Source organism: Gopherus flavomarginatus, chromosome 11, assembly GCF_025201925.1.
Source record: "Gopherus flavomarginatus isolate rGopFla2 chromosome 11, rGopFla2.mat.asm, whole genome shotgun sequence".
NCBI classification, from domain to species: Eukaryota; Metazoa; Chordata; order Testudines; family Testudinidae; genus Gopherus; species Gopherus flavomarginatus.
Window position 1 is genome coordinate 13,281,755 of NC_066627.1, and position 20,477 is coordinate 13,302,231.

The 20,477-nt window shown below is 42.8% G+C and overlaps 2 protein-coding genes across 2 annotated transcripts; both read left to right on the forward strand.

Annotated features, from left to right (window-relative positions):
- The first annotated feature begins 3,236 nt into the window (after nucleotides 1-3,236).
- LOC127031227 (olfactory receptor 14A16-like) lies at nucleotides 3,237-4,172 on the forward strand. The gene has a single exon (XM_050917990.1). It carries the CDS (start codon nucleotides 3,237-3,239, stop codon nucleotides 4,170-4,172), a length of 936 nt encoding a protein of 311 aa, XP_050773947.1.
- Nucleotides 4,173-11,021: 6,849 nt separating this feature from the next.
- Nucleotides 11,022-11,792, forward strand: LOC127030801 (olfactory receptor 4D1-like). Its single transcript, XM_050917537.1, has one exon. It carries the CDS (start codon nucleotides 11,022-11,024, stop codon nucleotides 11,790-11,792), a length of 771 nt encoding a protein of 256 aa, XP_050773494.1.
- Nucleotides 11,793-20,477: the final 8,685 nt, after the last annotated feature.

Below are 20,477 nucleotides of genomic sequence, written 5' to 3' on the forward strand. Positions count from 1 at the left end.
ACACAAAATGGTCTTTCAAAAGACATCGATAATCCCAACTAAACAAATTGAACTCTGACAGGTCAAACCCTCAGCTGATATAAATCGGCCATAGGATCAGGCCATCATTCGCATAACCAGCTCTAGCTACTCTGAAATCAATGGAACTGTCTTAATTTACACCAGCTCAGGACATGACCCTTCTTTTTTAATGTTTGCCTCTGGTTACTTCTTAGTGATCCATTTCAAGCAGCCAGAGCAGCCTGAGCTGTGGGTTCCTCTGCTGGCTGCATCCCAAGAGCTGCTGATCCAATGCAGGGAAAAAAACAAAACAAAAAAAAACCCTCTGTTCCCTCTAGAAGTAATTATGCGGCATGTATGAAAGAAGAGGCTATTCCAGGCCAGCTGAGCTTCTGGTGCCACTAGGCTCTAAGATATTGTAGGTCACCTGTCTGTGATATAAATATATATTTGATTTGGCAAATATCTTGGGACACTCTTTGGCCTCAGCCCTGACTTGTTTTTTAGCCAAGGGTCCTTCCAGGGACATTGCCACTGTGTAAGATCCAGGCTGGGTTGTGTTCTCCCTCTGTGGGGTCAGTTACAGTATTTTGTCAGCGCTGTTTGTTCAGAGGTGAGATCATTGCTGGGCTCACAACCCTGGAGACATCATTCGACTATTTAGCCCCAGAGCAGGGACTTCCTGGGCTGTAGCCATGTCAAGCTGTACAACTGGGAGGAACTTTCAGTCCCTCATCCTATTTAATCCTTCTCTTCTCAGCCAAGCCTGCCCCAGGAGCAGAGCAGGAAATGCCTATCTGTGGAGTGGATCCCTGTCTGCTTGGAACTGCAGAGAGACCCAGCAACTCAGAAATCCAGTAACAGAACATGAAAATCAATGCTGGGTAATGCAGTGATGGGTTAATGAGAGAGACAAAGAGACTGTTGTGCATAGAGATATATAGATAGATAGTGGCCAATAATTTCTAGCACTGCAGGATCAAATGCTTGCAAGTTGGGAAATGCTGTCCAAAAACCAACACAGTAAGTTTGCTGTTGTCTTTTTTTCTTCATTAGAAAATTTTGTCTTTCTATAGAAGTCCCCGAAATTTCCAAACATTATGATTTTTGCAACAGAGAACCAATCATTCTCTGCTGAAAACTGAAAAATTCCAACGAAAATCTCCCCCTCCCTAAAGAAAAAAAATCAGCTTTTAGATAGATAGATAGATAGATACTTTCCATGAAAATTTTTTAACTGAAAACACAAATTTTCTTTAAAATTTTAAGCAGAATATTATTGATCAGAGTGGGAAGCACTACTATTATCTAATGAGGGATAGCTCAGTGGTTTGAGCATTAGCCTGCTAAACTCAGTCCTTGAGGGGGCTATGTAGGGATCTGGAGTGAAACTTAGTACTTGGTCCTACTAGTGAAGGCAGGGGGCTGGACTTGATGACCTTTCAAGGTCCCTTCCATTTCTAGGAGATAGATAGATATATCTCCAATTATAAAAAATATAACAAAATAAAAGCACGGTCATTCTGTTACATCCATTTTTATTTCTGTTTCAAAGACATAACAGAACTGAATAAACAGCAGAGCTGACACCCAGGGAATATGGGCTGTACCTAACAGACATTCTAGAACCTTGAAACTCAGAGTCTGGGTTGAATCAAGCAGTGACAGGCTGTCTATCTGGACTTTGCCCAAGGACACTAAGGGCATATCTACACCACAGCTGGGGGCATGCTTCCAAACTCAGGTAGGTAGACTTCACTAGCTCATAGCGGAGCAGATGGGGCTAGCACAGGGAGCGGCTCAGTCTAGCCACCTCAATATGAATCTGCCTTAACAGCATGGGTTCATAGTTGGATGAAGCCTGAGTTGGTGCCCAGGCTACCTCTGGCTACATGGGTATGTTTTGTGCAGTAACTTGAGCAGAGCTAGCCCATGTCCATCTACTGGATCTGGGAAGCTATTCCCCTCTGCTATGTAGGTGAACCCCCTGGAGGTCAGTGGGATAGGAACCCAGACTTCTTCGTCTATCACCATTGACGCAACACTGTGCCACATAGTGCAACACTGCACATAGTGCAACACTGCTGCCAGCTGAGCACAGAGTCTATAAATGGGTTCACAGTGCAGATACACGATAAGACACAGCCGATCCCCTTCAGAGCTCATAAAAAAAAGTCAGAGAAAAGGAGGGAGGAGGAAACAGAGGACTGAGGAGAGGAAGTGAATGTCCCAAGGTCATACAGCAGGTCCCTGGCAGAGAAAAGAACAAAAGCCAAGTCTCCTGACTGCCTCTGACCTGCACAGACCAGATATAAAGTCAAAGAGGGAAACGACACAACCTAGCAGTAACTGTGCAATGCTTCTAGCCCATCTTTACTCAGAGATGGGAGTGCTGCTGGGATTGGTGCCATTAATCAATTTGTAAAAGCAGCAAAGGGTCCTGTGGCACCTTATAGAATAACAGAAGTAGCTGTTTTTACAGATCCAGACTAATACGGCTATCCCTCTGATACTTGATATTAATCAATTTGTAACCATGTGGCAGGTCATCTGTAAACAGGGTTTGGGGAGGAATTGTTACAGACAAGCTAGCACTTAGGATGCTCAGCGAGTCTGTCATATTCCCCTAGAAAGTGGGAATTGGGCTGTCTTGGAGTTCTAGTACTTTAGTTTCGTGCCCAAGTTTTTCCTGTGTTGTCTGACAGAGTTGAGGATCCATCTTTGCTTGATCTGTGGGGGATTTTTGCAATTTGTTCCAGTCTTTAATGCATTTATTCAAGTGACATCTTAGGCCAGATCCCCAGATGGTGCAAACTGATGCAGCCCCATGGATTTTATGGGAGTTATGCTAATTGACACCAGTGCGATAACACACCTGAATAATGGTCTGATTGTATGCAGTACTTGTAGCCATATTGGTCCCAGAATATTAAATAGACAAGATTGGTGAGATAGTATGTGAGGCTCGAAAGCTTTTCTCTATCACTCATGGAAGCTGATCCAATAGCATCTATTACCTCACTGACCTTCTCTCTCTAGTGCTCTGATAGTCAGCAGTGAGGAGCTCTCACTGCTCCTAGTCAACGGAAAGATGGGAGGAGTGCTGTGCACATTTAATAGAGGATCGTGGGAAATTACTCATAAGGGAATCAAGGCCATTCCCTCTGACACTTGAATCCTGATTATGGACCTTCTCCTTCTCTCCACAGCCATCGCACAACGTGCTGAAGAAGAAAATGTCCAACCGAACCACCATTACAGAATTCATTCTCCTGGGATTCTCTGATATTCGGGAGCTGCAGGTTTTGCACTCTGTGATGTTTCTGGTGCTTTACCTGGCAGGCCTTGTCGGGAACCTTCTCATAATCACAGCTATATTCCTCAACCACCATCTTCACACCCCCTTGTACTTCTTCCTGATGAATCTGTCTATTCTGGACCTTGGATTCATCTCTGTCACCATCCCCAAATCCATGGCCAATTCCCTCATGAACACTAGGGTGATTTCTTATTCTGGATGTGTCTCCCAAGTCTTTCTTCTCCTGTTTCTTGGTTTGGCTGATCTTGGCATCCTGACTGCCATGGCGTACGACCGATATGTCGCCATCTGCCAACCACTGCACTATGAGAGAGTGATGAACAGGAGAGCTTGTATACAAATGGCAGCCAGTGCCTGGATCTGTGGTATTCTTTACTCTGCCCTGCACACTGGGAACACGTTTGTAATATCCTTCTGTGGAGGTAACAGAGTGGATCAGTTCTTCTGTGACATCCCCCAGCTACTCAAGCTTGCCTGCTCTGACTCTGACGTCAATGAAAGTGGTGTTATTGCCTTTAGTGCATGCTTAGTCTTAAGCTGCTTTGTTTTAATAATTGTGTCATATGTTCAGATCTTCAAAACTGTGCTGAGAATCCCCTCTGAGCAGGGCCAGCATAAAGCCTTCTCCACCTGCCTGCCTCACATCACTGTTGTCTCTTTGTTTGTTTTCACTGGCATCATTGCCTACCTGAAACCCGACTCCAGCTCAACATCAGGTCTGGATCTCATGGTGGATGTTTTCTATTCCACGGTACCTCCAGTGCTGAATCCAATTATCTACAGCATGAGGAACAAGGAGATCAAAGCTGCCCTGAGGAAACTGATTGGGCAGAGGTTATTTATGACCAAGTAAATGTCCATCTTTCTCTTTTGATTTTAATTTCCTTCTATGTTTTCTTACAAAGATAATCAAATGATGATATAATTGACTCCATGAGAACATGGTTTGTCATCTCTTTATGCAAAAAGAGGAAATTGGAGTGGCAAAAATGAAAACATGACTCAAGTCAATGGATTTAATGTAAATGCATACCAATGTAAATAATATCATTATCTATCTGTTTGCCTGTATATCTATCTATCACAGGATTGTGTCCTGCCACCCATCACCATATTATGTTAGCATCTTCTACTTAAAATCATTAGCCATATCAAAGTCCTTAGTGGACCTCAAGGAGTGTCTGCCTCTTCTTTTTTGAAGTAAAAATTGGATTGCAGTATCAGTGCAGTAACTGTTAGTTTTTTTGCCTCTGTCTCTGCGGGGTTTTTTTGTTTGTTTTTTGGGTTTTTTTTTGGAAAGTTGATTTCTTTCTTTGTTTGAAGTTTTTTTAAGGTGGGAATGACTAGGCAGATGGTAAGTGTTCACTTAGACAGCATTGCCGATGTTTTGTTACCTATTGGAGTGCCCAAATGTTATCTGTTTGATGGGGTTTTCTGAGCAAGCTGAAAGTTTTCTTTCCACAATGATAAAGATGTGCGCAAGAAGTGTCTGCATGGTTGAGTTTCTGTTGAAATAATTATATGACTAGGGCTGGAATATCATCGTACTTTTAATGATGTGTTAGGGAACCAAGAGCCTTAGGTAAACATCTTTTCATTATTGTAACCCTAAATAAATCAATCCATGGTGTGTCCTGTGTGCTATGGTGGGAAAGAGTTGTTTGTTGGTTGAAGAGGAAGCTGTGGAGTATTTCTTAAAGACAATCACACAGGATAATGAGTCCAGTTTTGATCCCTGTTAAATCACTGGGATTTAGCCACTCACTTCAAATGTATCAGGATTTGTCCAATAGCCAATACACACAACGATCCAAGAATGGGTAATGGTGGCCGGGAGAATGTGAGTGCAACAGAAGTGCATGAGTAAATTCCCCATCTCAGGTTTCAGAGAGGTATCTGTGTTAGTCTGTATCAGCAAAAGGAAAGAGGAGTTCTTGTGGCACCTTAGAGACTAACAAATTTATTTGGGAATAAGCTTTTGTGGGCTAAAACCCACTTCATCAGATGCATGGAGTAAAAAATACAGTAGACAGGTATAAATATAGAACCTACCATATTTTTCACTCCATGCATCTGATGAAGTGGGTTATAGATCACAAAAACTAATGCCCAAATAAATGTGTTAGTCTCAAAGGTGCCACAAAGACTCCTCTATGTTTTCCATATCTCAGCTAATCCTTTGCTAATGCAGAGTAGCTCCATCAACATAACTGGTTTGATACTGGCTCAGAGACACAAGGCTAAATTCAATAGTGATATAAACACTGGTGTATGCAGTGTTTTTGCAGCCATGTTGGTCACCAAATATTAGAGAGACGTGGTAGCTGAGGAAATATTGTTTATTTGACCAAGTTCTGCAGGGGAGAAAGAAGAGATTTCAAACATATACAGAGCTCTTCTTCAGGTCTGGAGATGAGCTGTGCATAAGGTCCACCTTCTCTCTCTAATAAATACTGGTATGAGCAATTTTCCTGGTGTCATATTTTTATAATATTGGTTTAAGTGGAAAAGTACCATCACATGCATTGACCTGTGTCACGGAGAGTGGGGGAGTCAGAGCCCTGCACCCCCAATTCCTGCGATTCACCGTGACTCTCAGCCAGCCAGTAAAATGGAAGGTTTATTGAATGACAGGAACACAGTCCCAAACAGAGCTTGTAGGTACAACCAGGAGCCCTCAGTCAAGTCATTCTGGGGAGCAGGGAACTTAGACTCCAGTCCTGGGGATCCCTCCATTTCCCCAGCCAGCTGTAAACTGAAACCCCTTCCAGCCGTCTCACTCCTGTTCCTCCTGCATCCTTTTTCTAGTTTCTCTGGCAGAAGGGGTCACCTTCCTGGGCCCTCATGTTACATGCTCAGGTGTCTTCCCTCAAGGAAAGTCTCCCATCCCCAATGCAGACAATCCCCAGCTCAATACTCTCCACTCCCTGCTGTGTCACAACTTGGTGTTTCATTCATCATACATGTAAAACTAGTCACATCCAAGGTAAGAAAGGATCTCACAATCCAGGCCTATTATTAGTATTAGAATACCCATCTTTCTGCATAGATTTATACAATTCATATATGAGGGACAAAAGCATAGTATGTGATTCGAGAGAGAGATTGCTCAATAGATAGATAAATAATACTAATTATTGTGACTCATTTCCTCTTCGTGTCTGTCTATAAGCATACATTGTTAAACATTGTTTACCAAAGAACATCTATGATTATCTTACTCTGCAGATCATTTACAAGCAGCTCATCCTAAGTAACTGGTGTTTGAGTCTTTTTCACTGGCAACCTTTTTAACATGCACTGTTTCTCTTCCTTGAGTGGATACACTGAATTATCACACCAGGGTTCATTACATATGAAGGTGTCAATCCTCAGCTGGTTTAAATTTTCATTGCTCCACTGAAATCAATTGAGTTTGAGAACCTACACCAGCTGAGAATCTGCTCTCAACCCTCATGATTATTAATCCATAGCTCACTTTCTTTGAATGTTTTGCACTAAGGCCCTGATTGAGCAAACCCTTTTAGAAAGTGCTTAACTTTAAACACGTGAGTAGTTCCACAGACTATTTATATTTTAAAACTCATCCTTTATTGGATTAGGGCTAGGACTAGGTCTAAATTGGTATCAGAACTGTCATCACCTGAATAATTTTGTTTCCCCGATTAATCCATCTCCTACAATTGATGCATTTAAATTACTCACTCCTTCTGGGGACTGGTTTATTAACACAGAATAAGAGTTTTCTCAAAGCTAGAATCTCTGGGTTGCCTTTGCCCAGACTCACCAGGCCATTATGCGTCTCCTGGGCTCCTAACTCATGCTGATGGATTCTGTTCCTGTTCTGCAGTGCAGGTCACTCAAGCCAGGCCTCCCCTCTGGCTTCTCTGGAGAGTTTCTTCAAAAGTTCTCTCTGGCCCTGGGTATCCTCTATGCACCTCCTGCTAGAGGCTCCCTGACTTTCTTTTACTTTTTATCCCTGGATCAGAGATCACAGTTGGGGGTGCCTGGCTAGAATGGGGGCTCAACTCTCAGCTCTTCATTCTGGAAACCCCAAGAACCCTGGCTCAAGAGTGGGGTCTGAGGGTTTCAAGATTCCATGGTATGAAGCTGGTAGCCTGGAATCCCAGAGTCCATGGCTCTGGGGTAAACTTTCCATGCAGACTCTCCTGGGCCAGGAACCTGAGGGCTTCCAGACTCCCTAGTCTGGAACAGTTCCATGGTTGGCCTGTCCCTGAACAGCAATCCCTAAGCCCCACGCAGCCGCTGAATGAAACTGACAATCTTGTCAGTTACAGCTGCTGATAGGCTAATAGCAGTTCTGAAACTGACAAGATTGTCAGTTTCACTCAGCAGATGCCTTAGTCCGGGGAAGCAAATTTTGTTTCTGAGACACTGTGTGTTGATATTTTTAAAAAAAAAATAATAAAAATAAATAATGTTTTTTAATTCAGAGTTTCTGGTTAGAGTGAAATTTCCAAATAGCAGTATTTCGCATGAATCAGAAATCCTACATTTTGCCCAGCTCTACTTACAAGCTTTGTTTGTTGCTATATATTTCAGTAAATACTCATGTTCATTCACCACCTATCAGAGCAACTTTCTGGCCACACACTGTTAGCATTTCCAGAAGTTGCAATCATTAGAAACATGAAAGTGCAGTGTCTCTCCTCTCCTCTCCTATCTTCATCTAGACACCAGGAGATCCAGAATCTGCTGAAACAACTGAGCAAACCAATGCTGGTTCATTGACAGTGAATGCTTTCTGAACCCACAGCCTAAGTCTGTTAAACTTCAGGATGTGACCTGTGGCTTAAGCCATTCTCCAAAGCTTTCCTTGAAGACATGAACACAGTACATGATATGACTGGGAAGAATTATATGGAGGTTTTGTTGGCTGAGGAGGTAGAATGTTATGGTTGGTGAATGGGGCATGTTCTCATCACTGAAAAGGGAAGAAGGCTAGTGTTGATTGGGGGAATTTTGTAGATTGTAAATGAGGTGGAAGATAGGTGGGGAAGGGAAAATATGTGAATTTGGAAGGTGGAGAAGTGTAGGGGTAGAGAAGGGCAGAGAAAAGTATGGCTTCTTGAAGAAAGAGAATGTGCTAGCTCATTGGTGGAGAAAAAATTGCCGTTTGCTTAATGGGGGAAATTACAGTTAGTTAATGGGGAAATTGTTTGCTGAAGGAAGGAGAATGTTATGCTGGATAAATTGCTGAGTATTTAGTGGACCAAGTCAATGTCTTTTACATGTGTTCTTACCTTACTGGGCACAGACCTACAGTTTGGGCTCTTTTATCAGTCAAAATAGATAAGTAATACAAATATTGTGGTTACATGAACCTATGGCTCACGCCACAAGGCTATATCTATGTAAGAGATTATCTAGTTGGATGGGTCCCATTCCTGCAGCCATTGCTCGGACTGCACTGCCACTGACTGCTGCCAGAAAGTTGAGTAAGGGCTGCAGGATCTGGCCCTGGCATCCCAAATTCAGCCCCAAACAAGCACACCTTCTCCACTGTAGAGTAACAGCAGGGGCTGAAAAATGTTTCCAGATCCCTGAAGTCTGCAGAGAAAGCGTTCTGGTTCCTCAGTGCGGGACAGTGTGTCCCAGATCACATGGTCTTTGCCAGCAGACAGAACAAAAGTCTTGCTAGGCAGATATTTGTGCACTAAGCATAAGAATGTAAGAACATAAGAACAGCCATACTTTGTCAGACCAAAGGTCCATCTAGCCCAGTATCCTGTCTTCCAACAGTGACCAATGCCACATGCCCCAGAGGGAATAAACAGAACAGGTAAACATCAGGTGATCCATCCCGTCGCCCGTTCCCAGCTTCTGGCAAAAAGAGGCTAGGGAGACCATCCTTGCCAATTCTGGTTAATAACCATTGATGGACCTATCCTCCATAAATGTATCTAGCTCTTTTTTAACTTTGTTATAATCTTGGCCTTTGCAACATCCTCTGGCAAGGTGTTCCACAAGATTACTGTGCTTTGTGTGAAAAATAGCTCCTTTGTGTGTTTTAAATCTGATGCCTATTAATTTCATTTAGTGACCCCTAGTTCTTGTTTTATGGGAAGGAGTAAATAACACTTCCTCATATACTTTCTCCACACCAGTCATGATTTTATAAAACCCTATCATATCCCAGCTGAATCACTGGAAACGAGTTTGCTGAGCAAACTCCTCCAGCCTTAGTGGAGAAGCCATTTCAGAGAAGCTGCTTCCCAAATACTTGAGTTGGATTTACCAACAGCCCACCTTGGAAGATATATTGACTATTTCAAAGATGTGTTTTATTGGGAACATTTTTTAAAATCTGTATTAGAGATTTTCAAAAATGTTAATGGGAACTCAGAATCCATAGTCCCACAGCAATTTTGAATATTTAATCAGGGGTGCATAGACAGAAATCTTTTTGTGTTCACAGCTTTCAAATTCAGGTGTTCAAAATTATGCACCAGAATCCATAGGCACCTAATACAGTGACTGGATTTATTTCAGATGCGGTGAGCACATGCAATTGCTTCTAAACACAATTAGAGTTAATTCTTCTCTTCTTGTAATCAAGGGCACACACTGGGCATGTGAATCCTCTAAATAAGTGGTTCTCCAGTTTTCCATTCCAACCCTTCTTCAGTTTAAATCAGGAACTACGTTGGACCTTCTTGCCACATATGAATATGGGAAGGGCATTCTGTTTGTCATGAATGCCTGACAATTTCTTATGACCCCCACATTGAGATGCAAACAATTCAATGTTTATTGGGGTGAACTTCCAGCAAGCTTAAATCTAAGTTCCTTTTTCCTTGTTTTCGAATCCCAACTTACTTCTTGTTTGCCCCTAATTTATATAGTAATATTTTTAGCTATACCTTAACCAGTCATTCTACTAAAATTTACCTAACCAATCCTAACATATTGTAACATGATTATTTAACCAATTATATCCCACCACCTTAATTAGTTTACACCCAACGAAACTAATTATACAGCAGACAGAAACAATCACAGAACCAGACAGAGACCATGCAAATAAACGTACAAAACAATACAGAAGTGAGGATTTCACAATTACATCTATACAGATATAAGGGTTCTCCAGCTGTGTCTATTTGATAAGTGAGTTCTTACCAGACAGAAAACTATAAAACTAAATTTCCTTTTACATGTTTTAGGCTCTTTCCTTTCTCTGGAGGTAATAGATCGGATCATTTTCCTAACAGCCCCAGATTGCCTTATTTCAATATGACTAAACAAGGCTTCAGACTGTCACAGTGAGAGAAGGTCCTTACACAGATAGACAATGATTTTGATTCTTTCTTTAATATCTCTATAACTAGCTAAGTGATAAGAATTTACCTAAATTCTTAAAGTATAAGCCAGACAGGCTTGAATATTTCTATCCTAACAGTTAGGCAAAGGCTTGAGTTCACAGGTAGGCTGCTCCTTTTCCCTCCCGATGATCCCCAAACTCAGGATGACAACTGGTGTAGTTCATAGGGTCTGCTGTAGCAGGGATGCCCTGCACTGAGGATGACTGAATTTAGTGAACTAAGATAATTATTAAACAAAATGTCTGTCAAGAGGCATTAATATTGACTTAATACTAGTAATTCAAGAAGGGAATAATAAGAACATCTTCATACTAATTATTACAGTTGCCTCTCTAGACATGTTTTGAAGCTAGTAAATGGAACAGCAGAACCTCAGCTCCATAGTGACAGAATTTGTCCTCTTGGGCCTCACCCAGAATGCAGAGCTGCAACAATGCCTCTTCGTTGTTTTCTTCATAGTCTACCTGACAACCTGGTTAGGAAACTTCACCATCATCACCACTGTGATCACCAGCTGCCGACTCCACACCCCCATGTACTTCCTGCTGGCCATCTTGGCTTTCCTAGATGTTAGTGACTCATCAGTCAATGCTCCAAAATTGCTGTTGGATCTCCTCTCCCAGCACAGAACCACCTCGTTCAATGAGTGCATCCTCCAGATGTTGTTCTTCCACTTCTTCGCCGGTGCTGTGGTTGTAGCCCTTGTGATGATCGCTGCTGATCGGTATGTAGCCATCTATAAATCACTGTGTTACTTGACTATCATGAACCATGTTGTGTGCATGGGGCTGGTGGCAGGGGCATGCCTGGGTGGATTGGCTCACGCTGCTGTTCAGATTGCATTGATCTTCCAGTTGCCTTTCTATGGTCCAAACATCTTGGACAATTTCTACTGTGATATCCCACAAGTCATCAAACTGGCCTGCATGGACACCTACTTGGTCAAGCTGCTGATGGTTTCCATTTGTGGGATGCTTGTCATAGTCATGTTCATCATTCTGCTCATTTCATACACCATCGTCTTTGTCAAGATAAAGACACATGTTACAGATGGGAAGTACAAAGCTCTGCCACCAGCCCCATGCCTTAGCATGAACTTTGTACTCGTGTCCAAATTCCAAACATAGCAATGATTCAATATGTACTCTACTTGACCCCAATTCATAGAATCATAGAATTACAGACTATCAGGGTTGGAAGGGACCTCAAGAGATCATCTAGTCCAACCCCTGCTCAGGGCCAATCATCTAGTTCAACCTCCTGCTTAAAGCTTTAGACTTGAAATTAGATGAAGGTTTCTAACCATTAGAGGAGTGAAGTTCTGGAACAGCCTTCCAAGGGGAGTAGTGGGGGCAAAAGACATATCTGGCTTTAAGACTAAGCTTGATAAGTTTATGGAGGGGATGGTATGATGAGATAGCCTAATTCTGGCAATTCACTTGGCAATTGATATTTGATTATCAGCAGGTAATTATGCCCAGTGATCTGTGGTGGGATGTTAGATGGGATGGGATCTGGGTTACTACAGAGAATTCTTTCCTGGGTGCTGTCTGGTGAGTCTTTCCCACATGCTCAGGGTTAACTGATAGCCATATTTGGGGTCGGGAAAGAATTTTCCTCCAGGGCAGATTGGCAGAGGCCCTGGAGGTTTTTTGCCATCCTCTGCACAATGGGGCACAGGCCACTTGCTGGAGGATTCTCTGCAGTTTGTGGTCTTCAAACTACTATTTGAGAACTTCAATAACTCATACATAGGCTAAGGGTCTGCTACAGGAGTGGATGGGTGAGATTGTGTGGCCTGCATTGTGCAGGAGGTCAGACTAGATGATCATAATGGTCCCTTCTGACCTTAAAGTCTATGAGTCTATGAGTCTAATCCCAGCTAAATCAATTAATGGGTCTCTGCCCTTTTATCTATTAGAAGGTTTGCCCATATTTTATTTCCCTGTGCCATTAATGTTGGTGAATCTATCCTTCTCCAAACATGAGCTATCACATATCTTGTTACCTTAAGTAATTGTGTTATCAGTGTGCTCTTCCCTGAGTCAGTAACCAACGTTGGACAATAATTCTGGGTTCTATAGGTGGCCTTTCTTTAATATTCCTGACAAATCTGTTTAATTAGTCAAAAATATTGTCTAATTTCTGTACTATTATCTTAATGCAATCCCAGCATATATGCCTTCACACCTTCTCTAGACATTAGGTTTCCCTTTCTTATACCTTTTCCTGAGCTTAAGTGGACTGACTTAGCATGGATGAAGTATTTTATAATACTTTTCCTGAATAGTTGCAAATATAGATATGTTTTTACCTTCCTCTAGCTGTTGTCCATTCTTCCACGTGAAATCTGCATTTAGATACTTTCCCCATTTTTTTTCATAAATGTGCTCTTCTCTTCTAGATACATCAGTAACAATAACACTCAGTGTAATAGATGGAGTCTCACATTTCGTAGCTTTTGTCAGCTCAGCCCCTTGCACACATCAGGGGCTTCTTGCTTTCCTCTTTTCCCCCCCCCACCAGCTTCCTGTGTGCCACCCTCCCATCCCCCTCTGTTTCATGGACTAAATAGCTACTTTCCACAAAGGGTATGCAATGCATCAATCTTTAATTCATTTAATTTTGCTAAATTGAAAATAGTTTGTACCAATGTAATTATTCATATTGAACAAGAAATAGTGCCCAGCCATTTTATGTCCATGCAATGTTAAGAAAATTGTAAGTTTTACATTACAACATTAAAATATATAAACGACCATATGGGGTCAAACCAATGGTCCATCTAGTCCATTATCCTGCATTCTGACAATGGCTAATGTCAGATACTTCAAAGGAAATGAACAGAAGAGGGAAACTATTGATTGATCCATCCCCTGTCATCCAGTCCCATCCCCTGGCAGTCAGAGGCTTAGAGACACCCAGACCGTGGAGTTGTATCTCTGACCATCTCAGCTAATCGTCATTGATGGATCTATTCTCCATGAACTTATCTGATTCTTTTTTATATGTCAGGACTTCACAACATCCCCTGACAACAAATTCCACTAAATGACTGAGCGTTGTGTGAAGAAGTACTTCCTTTGTACTTTCTTTTTTGTTTTAAATGTGCTGCCTATTAATGTCATTGGGTGACCCCTGGTTCTTGTGTTTTGTGAAGGCGTAAATGACACTTCCTTCTTCACTTTCTCCATGCCTGTCACAATTTTATAGACCTCTATCATATCCCATTTAGTCATCTCTTTTCCAAGATGAAAACTCCCAGTTTTTTTAATCTATCCGCATATAGTAGCTGTTCCATTTCCGTAATCATTTGTGTTGCCCTTCTCTGTACCTTTTCCAATTCTTCTACATCTTCTCTGAGATGGAGGTGACAGAATTGCACACAATTTTCAAGGTGTGGACATATCATGGATTTAGAAAGTTGCATTGTGATATCTTTTGTCTTATTATCTATCCCTTTCCTAATGGTTCCTAAAATTCTCTTTGGATTTTTTGACTGCACTTGCACATTGAGATGTTTTCAGAGAACTATTCACAAAGATTCCAAGCTCTCTTTCTTGAGCGGTGACTCCTAATTTAAACCCCATCATTTTGTATGTATACTTGGATTTATGTCCAATGTGCATTACTTTGCATTTATTGATATTTAATTTAATTTGCCATTTTGTTGTCCAGTCACCCAGTTTTGTGACATCCCTTGTAACTTTTCACAATCTGCTTTGTATTTAGCTATCTAGAGTAATTTTGTACCATCATCAAATTTGCCATTTCATTGTTTATCCATTTTTCCAGATCATTTCTGAGTAAGTTGAACAGCACTGGTCTCAATACAGATTGCTGGGGGACACCACTATTTACCTCTTTCCATTTGTAGAAATGACCATTTATTCCTACCCTTTGTTTTCTGTCTTTTAATCAATTACTTATTCATGAGAGGGCTTTCTCTCTTATGCTATGACTGCTTATTTTGAATAGGAGCCTTTGATGAGGGACATTGTCAAAGGTTTTCTGAAAGTCCAGATACACTGGATAACCATTGTTCATATGTTTGTTGACCCCACCCCTCAAAGAATTCTAGCAGAAGAGAGAGTACAAACCAGATGGCGGCACTGCTTACACTGTTGCTTTACAGCTCTGTATCTTGCAGCGCTCAGGGGGGTGTTTTTTTCACACCCCTGAGTGAGAAAGTTGCAGCGCTGTAAAGCGCCAGTGTAGCCAAGGCCGTAGTCACTTGAAATGTGCTCAGACACCAACACACTAGTGCGAGCCCAAATCTGTAAACCTGGACTCTGAGACTCAGATTTTTCTTTGCCATGAAGACATATTCTCTGTGGAGGCGGCTCCAGGCCCCAGCACACCTGTGGGAGGTCTGCCAAAGCCGCTGGACCAGGGGACCCTCTGCAGGCAAGCCACCAAAGGCAGCCTGTCTGCTGTGCTTGGGGCAGCAAAATCCCTAGAGCCTCCCCTGCTCTCTATCTAATCACTGTATTCTTTCTGCATTTGACTACATCTATATGGAATGCCAGGCCAGTGCATATGAAGGCACTGCTCCATTTACACAAAGGTTATAATAAAATGACTCCTCACAAATAACTTACCCCACTGATTATGTCACTACTGAGTTTATCCTGGAGTCTTTGGGTGGAAACTCCTTAGTGTTGAACATGGATGTCAATGGAGCGACTCTGCATAGGTCCAGCTGAGCTGGAAGTCAAATACTTACAAACCTTCCACTCATCTTCTCCATGGTACCTTTAGCCATATTTGGATCTTTGTGTGTATTAACCATTTGCCAAACCTGAATCCCTTCAAAGGGAGAGGTTAAATCCCAGCAACAGAAATAGGATCAAATTTTGACTTCATTTTCCCAAATCAGCTTGTCTTTAGGACACATGTCAAAACCTTGCTCTTCCAGAAAGCCTTTCCATCCTAGGAAAAATGTCATGGTATTGATGTATGTCTTTAGGTACAAAATGATAAAAGGATACATATTCAAGGCTCCAGGCACCCTTATTAACCATAATTAACACAATAAAATCATAGATGCATTAACATAATAATCTCAACATGAGATGCCTATGGAAACTCTTTTGTTCCCCTCTGACATTGTGGGGAACAAATCTTCTCCCTCAGAAAACCCCATTAAAGAGATGACATATGGGAAGACTAGGAAAGAACAAAACATTGACTACTGCATGTAACTAATCATTCCTATTCCCCAAGTATATCTACCCCCAGAAAACAAAAACGTCTGGAAGAATGAGACAAATATAGATTTTGATTTTATTTGCACTTGTGGAATCCTAAATATAAGAACATAAGAGAGGCTGTCAAGGTTCCTTCCCCACTCTGAACTTTAAGGTACAGATGTGGGGGACCTGCATGAGAAGCTCTAAGCTCAATTAACAGCTTAGATCTGGTCTGGCTGCCACCAACCCCAAGCACTCCCTTCCCTGGGTAGCCTTGAGAGCCTTCACCAATTTCCTGTTGAATACAGATCCAAACCCCTTGGATCTTAAAGCAAGGAGAAATTAGCCATCCCCCCTCCTTTCTCCCACCAACTCCTAGTGGATCCAGATCCAGCCCCCTTGGATATAAAAACAAGGAAAAATCAATCAGGTTATTTTGAAAAAGGCTTTTAATTAAAGAAAAGAAAGGTAAAAAGCTACTCTTACAGACAACAGATTCAAAACACCGAGGAGCTTCCCCTAGGCAAAAACTTAATTACACCAATAAAAATGCCCAAATACCCAATTTGATTCTTCCTCTAATTGCACAAGACAGGTTACAAAGAGATAAACATAAACCTATTTATTCTTTTCTAAAGCTTACTACTAAGAGGCTGGTTCCTTGATCTTTTTCACTCCGGCTGAAACTGAAAAAAAACTAAACAAAGGAAACTTACCTCCTTCCTTTTGAAACATCTTGTTCCCCCATTGGTTCCTCTGGTCAGGTGTCAGCTAGGCTAGGTGAACTTCTTAACTCTTTACAGGTAAAAGAGGCATTAACCCTTAACTATCTGTTTATAATAGCGGCCATACTGGGTTAGACCAAAGGTCCATCTAGCCCAGTATCCTGTCTTTCAACAGTGACCAATGCCATGTGCCCCCGAGGGAATGAACAGAATAGGTAATCATCAAGTGATCCATCTCCTGTTGCTCATTCCCAGCTTCTGGCAAACAGAGGCTAGGGACACTATCTCTGCCCATCCTAGCTAACAGCCATTGAAGGATCTATTCTCCAGGAATTTATCTAGTTCTTTTTTGAACCCTGTTATGGTCTTGATCTTCACAACATCCTCTGGCAAAGAGTTCCACAGGTTGACAGTGCATTGTGTAAAGTGTGTTGTCTTTAGGACATGTGTCAAAAACTTGCTCTTCTAGAAAGCCTTTCCATCCTAAAGAAACTGTTTGACTTCAGTAGTATTAGTCTGATTTTTTGTTTGTTCGTTTTATTGGGGTTGTTTTACCACTGTAAAAGCAGCATTTTGTGTATACAGATCAGGCACCATGTTCTCATGGACACAACATTTTCACACATTGGTTAGATTAATTAGGAAACACAGAATTAAACCATGGTCATGAGAGACAGCTGGACATTTTATTTTTGATGAATAACCTCCCCTCACTCAGTTTCTTCATGGAGCTTTGATCTCATTGTTCCTTATCCTGTAGATGATCAGGTTCATCATAGGAAGCACCACAGCATAGAGAACACCCACCACAAGATCCAGACCTGACCGAGACCTGGAGGTGGGTTTCAGATAGGCAAAGGTCCCAGTGCAAAGTAACAAGGAGAACACAATGAGGTGAGGAAAGCATATAGAGAAGGCTTTATGTCGGCCCTGTTCAGAAGGGATTCTCAGCACTGTGGTGAAGATCTGAACATAAGACACTACTATTAAAAATAAAGGCTTAATCCTAAGACTGCATTAAAGGTAATAACCCCAACTTCACTGAGATACACAGATACATAGATAGATGTACATAGATACATAGGTAGATAGATTTTCATGGATCTGGGTGAAATATTTGTTGCTTTTTTTTCAAAACAGAATTTGCCTGTTTCCCACAGGAATGTACGAATCACCAGAGCCTAATGCCCAGGGTCTCACTTGGCCCAGTATCAAATGCTGCACCACCCAGAACAGCTGGAGTTGGTGCTGGGGAGCTGCTCTAAGTGCAGCCAATGCAGGATCATTTGCCTGGGTCTGTGGAGAGCCTGAGACAATGGATCTGACAGAGTGAAACTGCTCCAGGCTTTTCCATGGGTGTTCACCTCCCAGCCCCACTGCTCTTGAGAACCCCACCAATCCCACCCCCAGCATGGGGCTCTGTGTGCGGGAGGCGGGGAAGAGCACAACTGTCCCCACCTCATCACACAAGCAGATACTGTCTGGCGGACAAGTGAGGACTGGAGGGACCGCTGCTGTCACTCCATGGGTCCAGGGTCAAAGGGGCAGAGCCCCATGCATGGCCCTGGAGTGTCTGAACCCAGCCCTGAGAGCTGGCAGAAATTTATGGGACTAAATGTGCCTCTTTCCCCAGGCTCTAGGGAACAGCCCTGCTCAGAGCAGTGACTCCTGGTGGGACCAACCCCAGCTGCTATAGAGGGAGAGGCAGGGAGCACCCCCTCTCCCATGGACAATTCTGCACTGACCTTCATGTCAGGGAGTTTCCCAGTGATCTAGAGGCTGGGTGGAGACCTTCGCCAGGCAGGTTTATTTCATTCTCTTATCTAACATAACCATGGAGGCTCTCATCATCCGTGCCAATGTCTCACCTGCTGAGCTCTTTGTCTCAGCGATACCTTGTGGCAGTGAGTTTCCCAGTTCAACTGTGTGTTCAGCCATGCTGGGCAGAGGCCACCCTGGGCACTGTTCAGGACAGGGGGACTGGCTAGGCACAGGAAGGAGGAGAGTGAGAGAAGACGGAAGTAATGACCAGAGCTTGCCAATGGGCAGAAGCAGGGGAAATAGTCTTTTGCTTGGAGATGGGGGTAGGGGGAAGAAAGCAGGAGTGGGTGGACTGTTCCATGCACCTGGGACCAGGTCAAAGGAGTGGGGCTGAGAGAGGAGGGAACTAGTAGTCATAGGGATTAAGCAGGGATCTCTGAGGAAGCTGAGTCAAGAACTCTGGGTGGAGGAATTGGCTCAGTGATCCTCTCTTCCAAGTAAAATCCAACAGTGATGTCATGGACAATGTCCACTTTCCTGATTGAAAGATTTTTTCAGTAATGTCCTGATTTCTGACATTTCAAAACATCGGTACTTTTGGCGTTTTTTACCTAACGTAAGATTACATTGAAATAAGAAAAAAAGGCCCACATAAGGCACTTTAGCACGTAAATGGCAGTACAAAAAATAAAGTTGAAATAATAATTCAAAATGGAAACCCCTGTTTAAAATGTTCCCAATGTAAAATAAAAATATTTAATTGAAAATGACATTTTCCCACAAAAAAATAAAATAAAATAAAATTGATGTCAGTGAAACTGTTTGTTTTGTTGAGAATATTGTTTTGTCAAAGATTTCTGACCACTTCAACTGTCTAACAGCTAAAGGTACTGACTGGAAAGGGTTTGTTCATCATTTGCTTACAGTCAATTAGATGTACTTCAGCTCATTGTTGGATCAGGCTACAGTGGTTAGCACCTTGAGGAACTGAACATGTTAGAAACCCTCAAGGTTAGATTCACAAGAGACTTGAGGTGCCAGCTGACACTTTAGGCATCTGGGGCTGGACTCACAAAGAAACAGAACCTTGCAATACTGAGTTGTCCCCACAGCTAAGTATTAGATACCTAGAAAATCACTAGGGTTCAAAAAGCCTGTGTTTGGTGCTCAATGAATGAGGAATGATGGCACCTCAGAATGGCATCTATAAACATCAATGTGCTTGGCAGCTCCTCGGGTAAGGTGGCCAGTGGGAAAGGCAGTGTGTTAAGCCCTACCCCTCTCTCAGAGGTAGGCACCTAAGTGTAGGCTACAGGAAGCGTGTCCCGCTGCTGGGGATTCCCAGCTGTGACCCCTCTCCTGGAGTTAGGAGCTTAGACCATGTTAGCGGCAAAGCAGGAGCTCCCTCATAACCATTAGCCCAGCACTTGGGGTATCATCTGGGAAGTGGGAGATCCTAGATGCACATCCCTCCTTCTGTCTCCAGTACCCCAGGCGAATGTGCTGACCATGATGGCTAAGAGCTACAAGGGAAGTACTCTTGCTCCATCATTCTGTGTGACATGCCTATGGTGTCCCGCTCCGGTAGGCAAACTCTGGGCAGACTTACTGCATTGGCTATGCAGCCAAGTTAGGGGACGATCATCTGTTGTCCCCTGGCTCATGGATTGATCTGTGGCTTAGGTATGTCTCCCCTCTACCCTCCATCTTCCTCCATTGACTCCCAGAAAGGGATCACAGTTGGGAATCCCAGCCAGAGAGAGGCACCTCCTGCAGCTCAGACTTAGGTGCCAAATTCTCAAGGGAGGCAGGGCTTTGTGAATGCCTGTCTCCCTGGCATCTCCCCCTGGCTAGCTTAGGCGAGAAGCTGCCTTTGCAATGCCTACATCCCTCTGTGAATCTGACCCTTGCAGCCTGCTTAGGTTGGCTGGGTCACTCAGTGTGTCAGGGACACTGCCCTTTGCAACCAGGAACCTCCCCACTTCCCATTGCATAATGTTATCACTCTCTGAATGTGACTGGACAATAATAGGCAACTGGGCTGGATTAGAACCAGTGCTTGGGGGCTTTCCATTGGCCACGATGCCTGTCACTCTCAGTGACCTTGGAGAAGGTGGATGGAAAGAGGAGATGA